Consider the following 14,477-nt stretch of genomic DNA (forward strand, 5'->3'; position numbering starts at 1 on the left):
CAATATAAATATTCTGCTGCAAAAAATGATATTTATAGCTGCAGTCAACTGAAAATGACCTCTTTTTTAATGAACCAAGCAGAAATAAGATGCTCTGAAACAGAGAACGAGTAAAAAGTGAGGACCAGCTGGACCTGTCCAAGCAGCATCCCCAAGGCGAGGCTGCCCAAAATGGGGTGAACCCATACAAATTCTGGCAAGTCCCGCTGTGAGTGGCCATCAGCTCACGTGCAAACCCCGCAGCATCACCCCGAGGGGCCAGAATTAAAGAGGCACAAGGACAGCGAGGGGCTTTCACCCAACAGTTTCTTGTCTGCAAAGGGATGTTGCCAATCTGCTTTTTTCTACTATTCATTTTTAGAGCTGCCGCTTTTGAAACTGCACCATCCGTGTACTGTATTTTTCTCTGAAGTATTTGGCAAATATTTTGCCAAAGTATCTGGCAAACAGCATTTGGCAAATACTTCCACTGGCCTTGCAGTTGTTTTCCCCACAATCGGTGTTTATCGGGGTCGTTTCCACAAGAAAGGAAATCCCGAACAAGTGGTCTGAAGGGGGGCGAAACTGACGGGTCCCGCGGTGTCAAACACACGAGAGAAACACTGAAAAAAAAGAGTTTCATCCCTGGATCCCTCCTGCTCTGAGAGGAAGCGAGGAAAGCTCGGCGTGCTGGAGGTTCCCGAGCCTCAAGTGCCACCTACCGGCAGCGGGGCTCGGGCTCCTGCTGCCGGTGCCCGGTGCCCGGTGTCCCGGTGGGGCAGGAGGGATGCAGGGTGGGCTGCGGGAGGTGCAAACCGAGCTCAGCTCACGCTTCCTGTCTCAATCGGAGAAGCTCTTCACGCTTCGTGGCTTCTGCCCCAAGTCGGTGATGTGAGGGTGTGGTGGTAGGTGCTCATCAGCCCGAGAAAATTAAGCCCGTGGCATTAAAAAAAAATAAAAAAAAAAGGTAGGCTCAGGGTGGTTTCTTAAGCAGTAGAAGCCTGATTAACATAAAGCCATAGGTTAAAGAAGCCACCAAAGACAACTGCTGGCCACCAGCAGCCTGGTTATCGTAGGAAGGGCTCCAGTAGGGTTCCCGGCTCACGGGTGGCAGCAGCAGGCAGCGGTGCCAAGGCAGGAGGACTTGCGGGTGCCAGCGGGACTCTGGATTTCTCATTGCTTTTGTGAAACTGGCAACTGCCTTTTGGAGACATTCCATCCATTGTGAACAGCAACTTCCAGCCTTTCTGTAACCCTTCTTACAGAGGCGTGCCTGCGCTGGCCCTATGGGACAACAGGGTGAGCAGTTCTGGGGTCACATAAATGTGACCCCAGAAATACAACCTGCCCGATACCCTCTTGAACATGATGAGAAGGCTGACTGCAACAGGGATTGGGTGAATATCCTGAGCTGCAACAGGCTGTTCCTGCCATCTCCCATCTCTTTTACTCCTTCAATCCTCTTTCTTACTACTATTTCTCCCCTCTGAGATCAGAGGACACAGCTCCAGGGCACAGCTCTGATCATGTGGTCCCAAGGTATGGCACTTAAAAACTAAAGGCTCTTTAGTTTTTAATTTAGTTGTATTCTGAACTCCAAATGACACGGGGAGGAGTAGATTTTCCATGGTATCTGGACATTAGCCAGTAGCCAAGTCTCTTAAAAGAAAAGGGGCTCTTCAAACAGTTGAGCATTTGACACAAATCCATTGTGTTCTGACATTTTTCTTAGTTGGTAGCTCTTAATCTTAATGGCTCCAGACACGGTACATTTGTGAGGTTTATTTTAGTAATGTGATGTTGGCTGTATTTCAAAATATGGACATATCCATCTAGAGAAACCCCTGGGTAGCCATCCTGCTGGAAATCTGCAGAGAAAGGGCCTGATTCTGCTCTCCTGATGCTGCGTGCAATTGCAAACCTTCTCCCTTCAGCTGCTTTCTTCTGGATTTACACCAGCATTGCTGGGAACGGCACGGGGGCCCAGCTGTTGAAACCAGCTCCAACAGGGCAGGCCATCTGTGTGCTCCAGATGGTTCGTAGCCAGTCACACATTAACTCCTTTAAACAGGTCTGTGCTGAGGTACTGGGCTTCCTCAGCACAGCTTCACGTTGACTGGAGGTCTACACTGGCCGAGTTCAATGATGTTACGCTCCGAAGGAATTTGACCCTTCAAATTCTTCCAGCCGATGTTGCAACAGCGTTAACATCCGGATTGCTGGGGGTGGCTGGGTTCAAGGCCAGCCCTACCTTTGACCCTCCCCATCCCTGGGGCTCTGGCAGAAGAGCCCTGCTGAACCTTGTGGGGCAGCTGGCAATGTCCTTGTGCCCACGATGGAAAGGGAAGGAGCAAATGTGGCAGCACGAGGCTCAGCTTGCACAGCACCTCGTCCCCTCCCCGGCAGTGTGCTGCCTGTCCTGCCGGCAGCGGGACAGTGTGGTCCCAGCCTGGAGATGTCCCAGACTCTGCTCGTCACACCCAGTCTGCTTCCCAGCAAGATCAGGGTCCACGTGTGACCATGAAAAAAGAACAACTCTTCTGAAAATAAATATTTTATTTCAAACAGCAGCAGCAAAACAAAAGAAGAGTGCGTGTGTGTGTATGTCTGCCTGTCCGTCCATCACAGCCCTTCCATGTGTGTTTGGCTCTTTAGGGACTAGCCCAGGACCTGGCTCCTGGGGCTGGAAGGTATTGTTTCTCCCATAAGCCTGAAGAGAAAGAGTTTTATTCCTTTCATAGTCCTTTTCCCCAGGTTTCTGCCTGGTTCTCTCCCTCCTCCTTGCCAGCCCTGGGTCTTGATCTCAGCAGGGTCACCAGCAAACTTCAAAGCAACTCACACTTGCGCTGTTTGTTGAGGACTGAATGGCACCATCTGAGCCTTATCTGTCCCCTCCTGCCTACCGGCACCGCAGGAACCCTCTAGCCATCAGGCAGCCAACTTACAACTGCCAGGCAGGATGCACCTCGTTCCCTGCCAACAAATTCTGTTTCTTCATAGCTGCCAAAAAAAGTGCTGCCTCGCAGGCAGCACAGACTCCCGCACAAGCACCGAGTGATGTGAACACTGCCTAAGGAAGAGGAAACTGTCCCAGAGTTAAAATAAACTCGGGAACTTCACACTGAGCTTTACATTGTTCTCTCCTCATTTGTGAAAAGGTTTTGTTGATCGGTGAATGAAAACCTCTGCACTGAAACATGCGTTTCTTAAAGAAATGAATTCAGGTGAGTTTTGCAAGGTGACGTTTCCCCAAAAGTCAGGAGGAACAGGAGGACCAGACCACAACACCCTGTTGTCCTGCAGTGCCTGGATCTCAACATGGCACATCAAATCCCTGAGGCTGTGACTCACCACCGCTACTGCCCAGCTTTCCATGATGTCACGTTACAGCCGAAGCAGCAAGGGGGGTAAGTGACACATTAACGAGGTTTTACATTTCTGCTCGGTGGCATCACACCTGTAGGGCACCGAGACAGTGTTTAAGCAGCCCTAAAAGCAAGCCTCACTTTCCACTGTAAAATTCCACACATCGGAAACAGATTTTGTTACAGCTACTTGGTTATGGGCACCTGCCTGGAGCTAAAATCTCACCTAACAGCCCCGATCCCACCCAGAGCAGGGCCCTTTTTCTCACCAGGTGCCGGGCAAACACACCCACGGTCCCAAAGGCCCCACCTTTGAACATTTCCACCCCTGCAGCACTGCTGAGGTGTTTCAGCCTGCCTGGCGGACGGGGAATCCCTTTTTTTGGGGGGCGATTCCCCAGGTGCCCAGGCTGGCTGGTGAGGTGTCCCTGGGATGGGACAGAGGCAGAGGGGCCATCCCTGGAGGACGCGCTGAGCAATCCCTGCCTTGGCTGAGCAAACCTTGTTGGGGGGCTCTCTGCAGACCCATATCCCTCACAGTGTGTGTGACCTCGGGACCTTTTTATAAGGCTCCAGCCCTACCCCTGAGCAGGGGGGGCGCAGCCCATGCGTGTCCCCACCCCACAGACGCTGCCTCACAAACCCTCACCCCCCAACCTGAGGGGGGGGCTCCTCAGCCTCCCCCAAACCCCGTTGCCGGGCTGCGCCCAACGGCCTCCGCCTGTGGAATCCCCTCAGGGCCCCAGCCCCAGCCTCAGCCCCGGCCCCTTCCAGGCCGAGCCGAGCCGGCCCGCACCGCCCCCAGCCGGCACCCCAGGGCCCCGGGGGCGGGGAGGCGGCCCGGGCCGTGCCCATAAGGCGGCACCGGAGGCTGGAGGGGGGGGGCTGGAGCTCGGCGGCTGGGCCCATGGCGACGGCAGCGGGGTGGCTGCGGGGAGCCAGGCGCCTCCTCCCCGTGGGTGTCCGGCGGGAGAGCCGGGAGCTGGCCCGGCTGGCGGGGCCGGTGGTGAGAGACGGGGCCTGAGGGGACCGGGGAGGAGGGGGGGGGAGATGGAGAGGAACCGGGCGGGTAACGGCGGCGCTGAGGGGAGCGGAGCGAGGCAGGCTCCGGAGGCGGCGTTTTCACCTCGCCTCCCTCATCCAGGCTCGGCTCCGAGCTCTGCAGAAGCGGCTGTGTGCTGCTCTGCACCGGGCAGGCTGGGATTAAAGCGTTAAATCGCCACTGTTTAGCCCTTTGCTGGCACCCGGCTGCTTGCTCGTCCCACAGAGCCAGCGCTGGCTCTGGCAGCCCCTTCCCAGCATCTCCCTGCCGGGTGCTGGTGGCTCAGCCCTCACTCAGCGGGGTCCTCATCCGAGGGCAGGAGCAGCCCCCGGCCTGAAGCCCTGGGACACAAAGCCTTGAGGCTCAAATCTTCTGCTCCGCGTGGTGGCTAAGGACCAGCTGCAGGACAGCGCTGAGATGCCCTCGGTGACATCTCCCAGGGACCTGGTGTGACGGGGCCGCAGAGGAAGTAACGACTGGTTTCTGTTCCTGGAGCAGAACGCGTCAGCCCCAAGTCCCGTGCCCCCAAGTGCTTCTACCTTTGGCACAGTGCTGCTCTGTGGGTGTCGGTAACCTCAAAACCAAACCTACAGCTGCCTTCCAGGTGTAGGACGTGGTAGTTCACACTTGTTTTGTGTCAAACCCCGTGCTGGAGCAATCGTGGTTGTGCAGACCTCTCCTGTGGGGATTACTCACTGCTGAGACGTGTCGGGGCCTGAGAGCATCCGTAGGCAGCAGCGGGAGGTCAGGGTGGGAGAAGGTTTTGTTGGGTTCTTCCTCAGACCCTGCAGGAGCTGATTCTCCAGCGGCCTGGGCTTGGGAAAGAAGCGAGAGCAGCCCCATGGTCCCCAGCCATGTCCACATGTCAGTGGGGCTCTAGCTCTTCGCATCCAGTCCAGGCTGTGCTGCAGCTCTGTGCCTCACATGCTGGAGCAGGGCTGCCCTCATGCCAAGGGAAAATGAGGTGGTGAGCACAGTCTCTGCGACAGCATCGCCAAGCCTTGCTGTAGCCCCTGGCAAGGAAGGAGCAGGCTGGACTTAGCATCTCTGCAGGCGGAGAGGACAGTGTGGTTTGTGGAGCTGAGCTTTTCCCAGATGCATAGAAGCATTGGGATTTTTTATTTTCTATCTCTACTCGGTTTTCATGATGGAAAAGAGGCTTTCTAGGGGAGCCATTAAGCCCAAGCTAAACAAAGACATCTGGCAGATTGACTCTGCAACACCAAAATACCATCAGAGGCAGCAGCCGGTGTTGAAAGACAAAGCCACTGAGAGCCTGTGGGAGGCTTACAGCTGCTGGTCCAAACCTGACCAGTCATGGTCCAGCTGCAGGGGAGGGATGGTGCTCATCAGGTTTGGTTGGGTGCTCACCTCACCATTCCTCTTCCCCCCCCTAGTTTGTAGCCCAGCTGCTGGGGTTCCTGATCAACGTGGTCAGCTCCATATTCTGCGGCCATCTGGGAAAAGCCAAGCTGGACGCCGTGACACTGGCTGTATCTGTATGTATTACTCTGCTTCTCCTCTGATTTAAAGCATGTAAATAGAGACATCAAAAAAGAAACCTTGTAGGAATGTTTATCTGATGACCCTGTGTATCAGCACAGCCTGATGCAATGCAAATATTGCATCCACCAAATTGTTCCTTCCTTTGCCCTGAACAGAGGCAGGGGATGAGAGCTGAGAAGTAATGACTGTGCTGGTGCAAGGCCAGGGAGCTGGAGCTGCACACTTAGGCGTGTGTGTGCTGAGGAGCAGCACTGTTTTTAGTCCTTTAGATACTCATTCCTCGGTAGAGATTCCTTTTCACATCAGAACAGGGAAGAGACTATTTAGGTAACATGAATGTGTTATTTTGAGAAACAGAGAAAGACTGGAAACTTCCCAAAAACCCATAGCTGAACTGTCTCTCCACCCAGCTGGGAGGGACACAGTGCTTAGGGCCAGGTCTTCCCTTGCAACCCAAGTCACTTGTGTCTCCTCCAGGTCATCAATGTGACAGGCATCTCCATTGGTTCTGGTTTGGCCTCAGCATGTGACACACTGATGTCCCAGGTAAGGTGCAGCTCCCCCCCTTTGTACCTGGTGGGGTTGGGTTGGCAATGTCTCACCTCCTACACAGCGTGGTTTGGGCACAAAGGGTGGGAGGGTGGCAGCTTCCAGCCAGCCGGGGGCTACATGCAGTGTTTGGAGCCTGTTCCTTCTGCACGGGGCAGCAGGGTACAGGCAAGGGATGGAGCTGAGATGGGCTCCATGAGGAGCACTGGGTCATGCTTGGGTAGCAAAGGGGGGGTGCAATCCATCCGAGAAACAGCTAAACCCAACCAGCTTGGTGCTAACCACTCCTGGGAGCAGGGGGGAAAGGTATTTAATCAGTCCATTGTTGCCCCAGTCTTGAGCACTTGCCCAGATCCTTTGGTTCCCCATATCTCTCACCTTGCTGCTTTGTCCTCACGCAGACATATGGTGGCAAGAACCTGAAACAGGTGGGCACCATCCTGCAGCGAGGGATCCTCATCCTGCTGCTGTTCTGCTTCCCTTGCTGGGCACTCTTCATCAACACCGAGCGGCTCCTCCTGCTCATCCAGCAGGACCCCGAGGTCTCCAGGTCAGGGGTGAGATTGAATCTGATCCCCCTCTGGTCAGCAGTGTGTCAGGTCTCAGCCCTCCAAGCCCTGAAGCCCCTGGGTCAGAACAGGGTGTCATCTGGGACCTTGCTTGCTAGCAGAGCCAACAGAAACCCCCATTAACAGGTTAAAGAGTCCCTGAAGCTTCCCTGGGATTTGAGGCCTCTGTGTCCTCTGCAGCTGGAGGACTGCAGTGGGTGCCCATCACCTCTCAGCTTGCTACCAGTGGCAGTGGCTGGTGTATCTCCTCTCCTCCAGACCTCCTGGGCTGGGTATTTGGCTGTGGCAGGGTAGTCTTGAAGTCAAGACTCCATGGAGCTCAAATGCAATGCTGCTTGGTTTGGCTCTTGCTTTCCTGTATCCTTAACTGAGTAAACATCTCTCTTTCCAGGTTAACTCAGGTCTACGTGATGATCTTTATTCCAGCTCTTCCTGTAAGTTGCTGCTAAAGCTGTTAGAAGCTCTGTCTCCCTTGGTAATATGGGGAAAGGAGGAAGGGTCCTTGCACTGTGGGTCACAGGGCAGCATGATTTCAGGTTTTACAATGTGCACCTTGATCTTAGGCATTAATGGACGTGCACTGACCAGTGGCTGCTGGACCAACAAACATGCAGCCGTTCATCTTAGTGTGCAGAGGCTTTTACTACAGGCCACGTCTCTGCCCAACAAGTAACAAGCTCTGGACATTGGAACCAGGGGCTGCAGGGCTCGCTCAGCTCTGTGATAAAGGCTGCAGCTCGCTGTTAGCACATGCAGCCACTGGGCTCTTTGCTGCTTACTCCCTCTGGAGAGGCTCCTCTAAGTTGGAGCAGTACTCCTGGAGAATAAGTGCCTGTAGGTTAATGCTTTCTGCCGAGGTTTCCAGGCTCTGCTGTCCCATGCTGATAAGGAAGCAAGGGAGATCTCCCACTGGGAGACTGATCTCTGCCTAGCAGGAACGGGAGGTGCCTGTTGTTACTCTTGGCTTGGGCTGCATCCAGTCCCAGCAGACAACAAACTTAACACAGAGCAGAGGCACAGGGTGTCCGGCATCGTGCTGGGCTGTGGCACCCTGCCAGGGCTGTGCAAGAGTCCTGGGAAGGACCTAGCTGCAGGTGTTAAACTGTAGCTGGCTACTGAACCATGGTACTGCACTGCTGATGAAATGAATCCTGACTTTTACAGGCGGCGTTTCTGTACCAGCTGCAGACAAGATATTTACTAAGTCAGGTATTGTGTAACTAACTGGGCTCTGGGCCACGGGTTAAAGGTATTCCTAGCAATATGGATAAGATTAGGGATCTAAATTCTTCCCATCGTGGTGAGAGCTGGGCTGAGGAATGTGTGATCCACAGCCTCCAGCTGGCCCTGCAGGACAGGGAGAGCTCATGGGGAACCACCCTTGGGTTGCTCCATTCCCCCACTGCTAACTCCCAGCTCTGCTCCAGCTCTTGAGCTGCCTTCTGTGTGTCTGACACAGTCCAGCCTTACCTGAAATGAAAGCTACCTTCTTGGCTTTCTCCTTGGGCCCTGCTGAAGGTCTCCCTAGTGTTCACTGGGTGGTGGCTGCAGGTTTGGGGGCTTGGACTGTGCTGGGGAAGCAAACTCCAAAATCTCTCCTTGGCTTCCAGGCGATCATTTTACCTCAGGTGGTGACAGGAATTGCAGCCAACATCCTCAATGTGGCCATGAACGCCTTCTTCCTATATGCACTGAAGCTGGGCATAGTGTAAGTGTGAGCAGAGGTGTTGACAGCCCCTCCCGGGGTGCAGGGGTGTCTTCAGGGCTGTAGGGGTTTGTTTTGAGTGCCCAGTTCTGTAGCACTCTGCCCCCAGCTAACCAGCTTGAAAAGATAAGGCTGAGGGTGATTTGCTTGGGACTTACGTGGGTGATACCATGTCCCCTGCTGGAGCTGAGGAGTGGCTGAGGGTGGTGTTTGTAATCTGCTTGTTTCTCTCCCCAGGGGCTCGGCCTGGGCCAACACTGTTTCTCAGTACACCCAGGCCATTCTCCTCTTCCTTTATGTGCGGTGGAAGAAGATCCATGTGGAGACCTGGGGAGGTACTGTTTGTGGGTTGGCCCTTCAAAATACCAGTGTCTGGCCCTGGGGATTTGGCACAGTCACCAGCACCTGAGGTGTAGGTCCAACAAAGGAATTACCATCCCCTCACCGTGAGGCAAGGCTGTAGACATGATCCCACGGCCTTTCTGGGGACCCGGGTTAATTCTTGATCACCCTACCTCAGGGATGCACGGCAGTACAGCAAGACTGAGCTGATGTGCTGGGAGCCGTGGCTGGGATGCTGTCCTGCAGCGTCCAGAAAAGTGTGTGGTTCCCTTTGGGGAATGCACTCACACTGCTTCACTCCTACCTTGCAGGTTGGACCAGGGACTGCCTGCTGGACTGGGGCTCCTTCATCCAGCTGGCGGTGCCCAGCATGCTCATGATGTGCATTGAGTGGTGGACCTTTGAGATCGGGAGCTTCTTGGCAGGTGAGTCCCAATCCTTGTCGTTTGGTGCAGCCATGCCTGCTCTGGTGGCCACCTCCTGAGTGTGTCCCTCAGCATCTCCTGCCAGCAGCGTCCTCGTCTCCAGGGCTGATTCTGTAGGATGCTGCATCTGTGAGATGGGAACCATGTAGTCACTGCCTCCTTGTCAGCAAAGGAGGAGTTGTAACTCTGACCTAATGAAGGACGTGCCGAATCTTTTCCAGGACTGCTCAGTGTGGTGGAGCTGGGCGCGCAGTCGGTTATCTACGAGCTCTCCTCTGCAGCTTACATGGTAAGGGCTGGGTGCGTTAAACTGGGATCAGCCTGGGAGGATCCCCCAGACAATGGTGCTGCAGACCAAGGCTGGGGAGGGAAGCATGGCAGGAAGCAGGAGTCAGTACCAGGCAGGTGATAACTCTCAAGCTTACCGTGTAGCTGCCAACCAGGGCTGTGCTGGAGATGAAAAATCCCTTTACTGCATTTGCCAGTCTCTGCTCAGAGAATATCCAAAGTCTGCTCATACTGGTGTCACTGTGATTGTGTGTGTGTGACTGCTTCACCAAAGTGGCTGGGTAGGGGGTCTGTTGCAATTCCAGTCTGCTCTGATGCTTCCCAAAAAACTCTACACATTGGGCAGGGAGCAGTGTGGGGGTGGGTGTTAGCACTTTGTCCCAGATTCCCTACTGGGAAGAAGAAAACTTGGTGCAGGCTTTAATTGCCACTCACCTCCTCTTTGTCTCCTGATACTCAGGTGCCTCTGGGCTTCAGCGTGGCTGCGAGTGTCAGAGTGGGCAATGCCTTGGGATCAGGGGATGTAATGCAAGCCAAGACCTCCTGCATCACTGCCCTGCTGTGCACAGGTCAGCCTAAGCCCCTGCGGAGGGGAATAAAAGACCGGTATCAGCACTGGGTTCAGTTCACCTCTCACAGGGCTGGGGACACCCCACCAGCAACCCCAACCCACTTGTTTGGGCAGGGTGAGACCCTGGCTCTTCTGCTCTATTAGGAACCGGGCGCAAAGGCTCCAATAGTGGAAAAAATGCAATTTAGCATTCTGTTTTCCGCCTCCAGAAGGTGGATGGAGCATCTGGGCAGAAAATGGGGAAAACAGACTTGTCCTCTACTGCAGTGACAGCTGGAGGTCAGCCAAGCCCAGTTCCCATCACATGAAGCCCCCGAGGTCTGGGCCTGACCAGGAGCAGGACATGCTGCCTTTGAGGCAAGCTGTTTGATTATTTCTTTTCCTTGCAGAAGTTCTTGCTGTGGTGGTTGCAACATTACTGGGAACCCTAAAGGACGTGGTGGGCTACATCTTTACCAATGACAAGTGAGTTAACAGCTTTCTTTTGAGTATTGATAACTTCCCAGAGAATGCGATGTGCCCCAGAAGCAGCTCGGATGGACCTGAGGGATAGAGTTCATAAATGTCCATCTGGCAAACGTGTTCCCCAAAGGTTTCTCCCCACCACCAGGTGTCAGTGGGCAGCATGGATGCTGCTGAGGGTGGGACAATACCGTACCCAAGCTGTGTGCACTCCCCACAAGTCTTGTGGGTTGGGAGCAGGCATCACAGCTGGCCAGGAGATGCGTCAGAACCAGAATGTCTTGAGACCAGACCATGCTGCTTCCCCTGATCAGCACATACATCTTCTCCACAGGGAGATCGTTACCTTGGTGTCCAAAGTGATGATCATCTTTGCTCCGTTCCACTTGTTTGATGCAGCAGCAGTGAGTATTCCAGCACATAGAGTGATTTCTCTTTGTAGATTGGAGTGCAGTGGAGACTGCAAAGCTGATTTCAGCTCTCTCTTGATCTGTTAAAGTGGTACAGAGAAGCAAACTGAAAAACTGTCACAGCAGCTACTTGCATTAGCTGTAGCATCTCAGTGTCCCTTGTGTTTGCAGATGCCCACTGGCATTGCTGCAGAACTGCCCAGTTCTTCCTCTTTTCCTCCCATCAAGGCTTCAGCTTTTTACTAGTTTTTCAGAGCAAAACAAGCAAACTTCTGACATCTCTGAAGATCCTGCTCTCACAGCACAGTGGCAGTCCTCATACAACTCATTAGACAGCAATGCCAGTCTGCTTTCTTTTGTCATGTCCCTGGGAGGGAGATGTAGGCAGTGTGGACAGCACGATGAAGTCTGCTGCTCGCCCCTCGGTGCCTGCAGATGGCTCCGTGCTCTGTGCCTGGCTCAGCAGCCGGGAGGAGAGGAAACTTGCACCATGCTGTCTGTGACCTAGTTTTGGTCCCTCTGGGCTCTGTGGGACGGTTCATGGGGCTCCCGTTTTTGCAGGACTGTGCTAAAACCCCAGCTGCCCTGTGGTGGTACCAGCTATGACACGTGTTCACCCTCTGCCTGCTTTCCTTAGGCGACCTGCGGCGGTGTGCTGAGAGGCACAGGGAAGCAGAAGCTGGGTGCCATCGCCAATGCTGTCGGCTATTATGCCATCGGCATGCCCATCGGCATCTCGCTGATGTTTGCGGCTAAGATGGGGGTGTTAGGTAGGTGCATCCTGCATCTGGCAGCGGGAGCCTGGCTGGGTAGGAGCTGCTGGGCCAAACCCTGCACCCTGGGCAAAGGTTCAGCCCTGGGACTTAAGAGCCTCCCTCAGGTCGGTGGGTCAGTACACACTGACGTGTTTTGCTGAGGCAGGCTCTGTGCTGTCTCTAGCAAATGGGGGGAAATCAGAGCTTGCTCCCAGCACGGGACCTACCCAGGCAGTGCTCCTTCTCACCACCTCTCAGGGCAGCTCTGTTCTCCTGGGATGATGATCTCACCCCACTGAAATCCTAGAGCGTTTTAGCAGTGATTGGCAAAAGCTGGGTTTCCTCAAGCCCTTGCTAAAATACCTTTCCCTTCTTGCAGGGCTATGGGTGGGGATGATCGTTTGCATCTCCTTGCAGTCCCTCTCCTTCTCAGCGTTCGTCATGCGCATGGATTGGAAGAAAGCTGCAGAAGAGGTGAGACTGGTGCTTTCCTGCAGCAACTCTTCAAAGGTGTTAGGCTGGCTCCTGCCCCGGTATGGTACAGCTGTCTGGGGGGGAGCAAAGTGACACAGGATCTGTCACTGCTGTAGCACAGGAGTAGTTCACTGCTGAGCATGGTTTCTTTGGGAGGGTGGAGGAAGGAGGCTCAGGTTTGCTTGGCTGGGCAGCACATCTCTGCTCTGAGAACAACAACTCTCCAACATGTTTTTAGGCTCAGATCCGAGCTGGACTGAAGAAACAGCTAGAAGATGTGAACTCCAATGGCACAGCTGCTAACAAAACATCTGCTGTGGGTATGTAACCAGGCCTGACAACAGGGAGGGAGCCCCAGTTCTCCACCCATCCCTTCCTCTCCTTCAGGGTCATGCCAGTGGTGTCTCTCCTGTCAGCCCCTATGGCTGGAGAGAGCACAGTATCTGGCACTGGTCCCCATTACCTTTGTCACCACCCTGTCTGCTCCAGGGAAGAGCCAGAGCACACCTGTCCCTGTGCTGCTGCACATCCCAGTGTCTGTGAGCCTTGAGGGAGGACTCTCAGGACTGTCACGGGTGCTTGCAGCTTCACACTGGGAGCTGATTTTGCAGCTTGGCTTCCCTGCCACACTTACCTCTCTTGCACAGATTACATCTCCGTGGACACAGACACTGTAGACACCGTGGTACTGCCTGACACCATGGTGGGAGGTGAGAGGCACCCCGACCATGAGCTCATCACACAAGAGGAACCTGCTGCGGTCATCCCTACTCCTCCTCCTGTGGCGTGGAGGGCCCTGATCATCCGTCGGGTGCTGGCTGCTGCTGCTGCCCTCGCTGTGCTGCTGGCAGGCGTGCTGGTGCGGCTCCTGACCACTAACAGCTAGAGGCAGCACCAGTGTGCCACGGAGAAACTGGCAGCTTGTGCAGGAGGGCAGGTGGGAATGTCCCAGGGGGACGGTGTGGGAAGGAATTCCCCCTCAGCACCTGGTTAGAGACACTTTGCTCCATGGCTGGCTAACTGAAACTGTCTTATGCTACATCCGTAGCTCTTAAAGGAGGGGAGTGTGCAGTGCCTGGGCTGGAGGTGCTTCAGAGCTTCTCCAGCACTGCCTAGGGGATGTCACTTGGAGGAGGCTGGCCAGGGATAGAGACAGGGACCTTGTGATGCTTCCTCCTTGCTGGGAGTATTTGTCCTTGGCATTTACTAATGGCAGAGGCTTGTGCTGCCTGCACAGCACCATCCCTCACCCACCAACCTGTGCCTGGATCTCGGTGCATCAGAGCCCAGTCTGTTGCTGCAGCAGTGCTGTGCAAGGCCAATTGTGGTGGAAAAGGGCTGACCTCTCTGCCAGGTCTCTGAGTTTGCTCTACCGGGTATGTGACAGGCACAGGGCCTAAATCAGCTCCTTGCACTTTTGTAATATGGGCTTTTAATATAATAAAGTTTTCTGAATAAACATCTTGCTGTTAACGTGGTATGAACATGACCTGGGTGGGTCACCAGCACATCCAAGCTATCAGCACAGAGACACAGGTCGAGGTGGTACTGAATGACCAGTTTTCATGAGAACAGCCTTAAAAACACCCTCAGACTCCTGGTTCTGGGTGGTGAAGCTGACTCTGGCCACAGGGTCCTCATGCACTGCCAGCCCCCTGCCATTTACACCAAGCCCTGTCCCACGTTCCTGCTCTTACCTGGAGCTGCACGGAGCAGTGATGCTGTGAGTTCTGCAGCACAGCCGGTGCTCAGAGATGAGTACCGCATCCCGTGGAGGATGGTATCACCCGCCGGGCTGCGCTGGGTGCCTGTGGATGGAGAGAAGGGGTCAGGCAGGAGGTAACCACGGTCCTGCTGTGCCCAGGTTTTGCAGGTTGCAGCAGGCTGGGCCCTGCTCATAGTTCTGGCAGCACAGCCCAGGAGAGCGGGACAGTCCCTTGCTCTGCAACATGGGCATGGAGCCCCCAGCCTCTCTGTCCCAAAGAGGGTCTGCACACACAGTGACAGCTTCTGAGCCCCCCCAGCTCCCTGCGCC

At 54.7% G+C, this 14,477-nt stretch overlaps 1 protein-coding gene and 1 long non-coding RNA gene across 2 annotated transcripts; one reads left to right on the forward strand and one right to left on the reverse strand.

Moving 5' to 3' along the window:
- The first annotated feature begins 4,214 nt into the window (after positions 1–4,214).
- Positions 4,215–13,901, forward strand: LOC137842064 (multidrug and toxin extrusion protein 2-like). The gene is made up of 17 exons (XM_068655683.1): positions 4,215–4,350; positions 5,784–5,885; positions 6,370–6,438; positions 6,843–6,991; positions 7,402–7,444; positions 8,175–8,219; positions 8,621–8,718; positions 8,953–9,050; positions 9,369–9,482; positions 9,704–9,771; positions 10,231–10,339; positions 10,731–10,806; positions 11,138–11,207; positions 11,851–11,983; positions 12,348–12,442; positions 12,681–12,762; positions 13,090–13,901. Exons 1-17 carry the CDS (start codon positions 4,252–4,254, stop codon positions 13,326–13,328), a joined length of 1,689 nt encoding a protein of 562 aa, XP_068511784.1. The 5' UTR covers positions 4,215–4,251; the 3' UTR covers positions 13,329–13,901.
- LOC137842072 (uncharacterized) lies at positions 5,881–11,857 on the reverse strand. Its single transcript, XR_011088899.1, has 4 exons — positions 11,150–11,857; positions 10,206–10,353; positions 6,820–9,609; positions 5,881–6,728 (listed from the first exon to the last, which is right to left on the reverse strand). It is a non-coding gene; the product is annotated as an uncharacterized lncRNA (long non-coding RNA).
- Positions 13,902–14,477: the final 576 nt, after the last annotated feature.

Source organism: Anas acuta, chromosome 19 (assembly GCF_963932015.1).
Source record: "Anas acuta chromosome 19, bAnaAcu1.1, whole genome shotgun sequence".
Classification (NCBI taxonomy): Eukaryota; Metazoa; Chordata; class Aves; order Anseriformes; family Anatidae; genus Anas; species Anas acuta.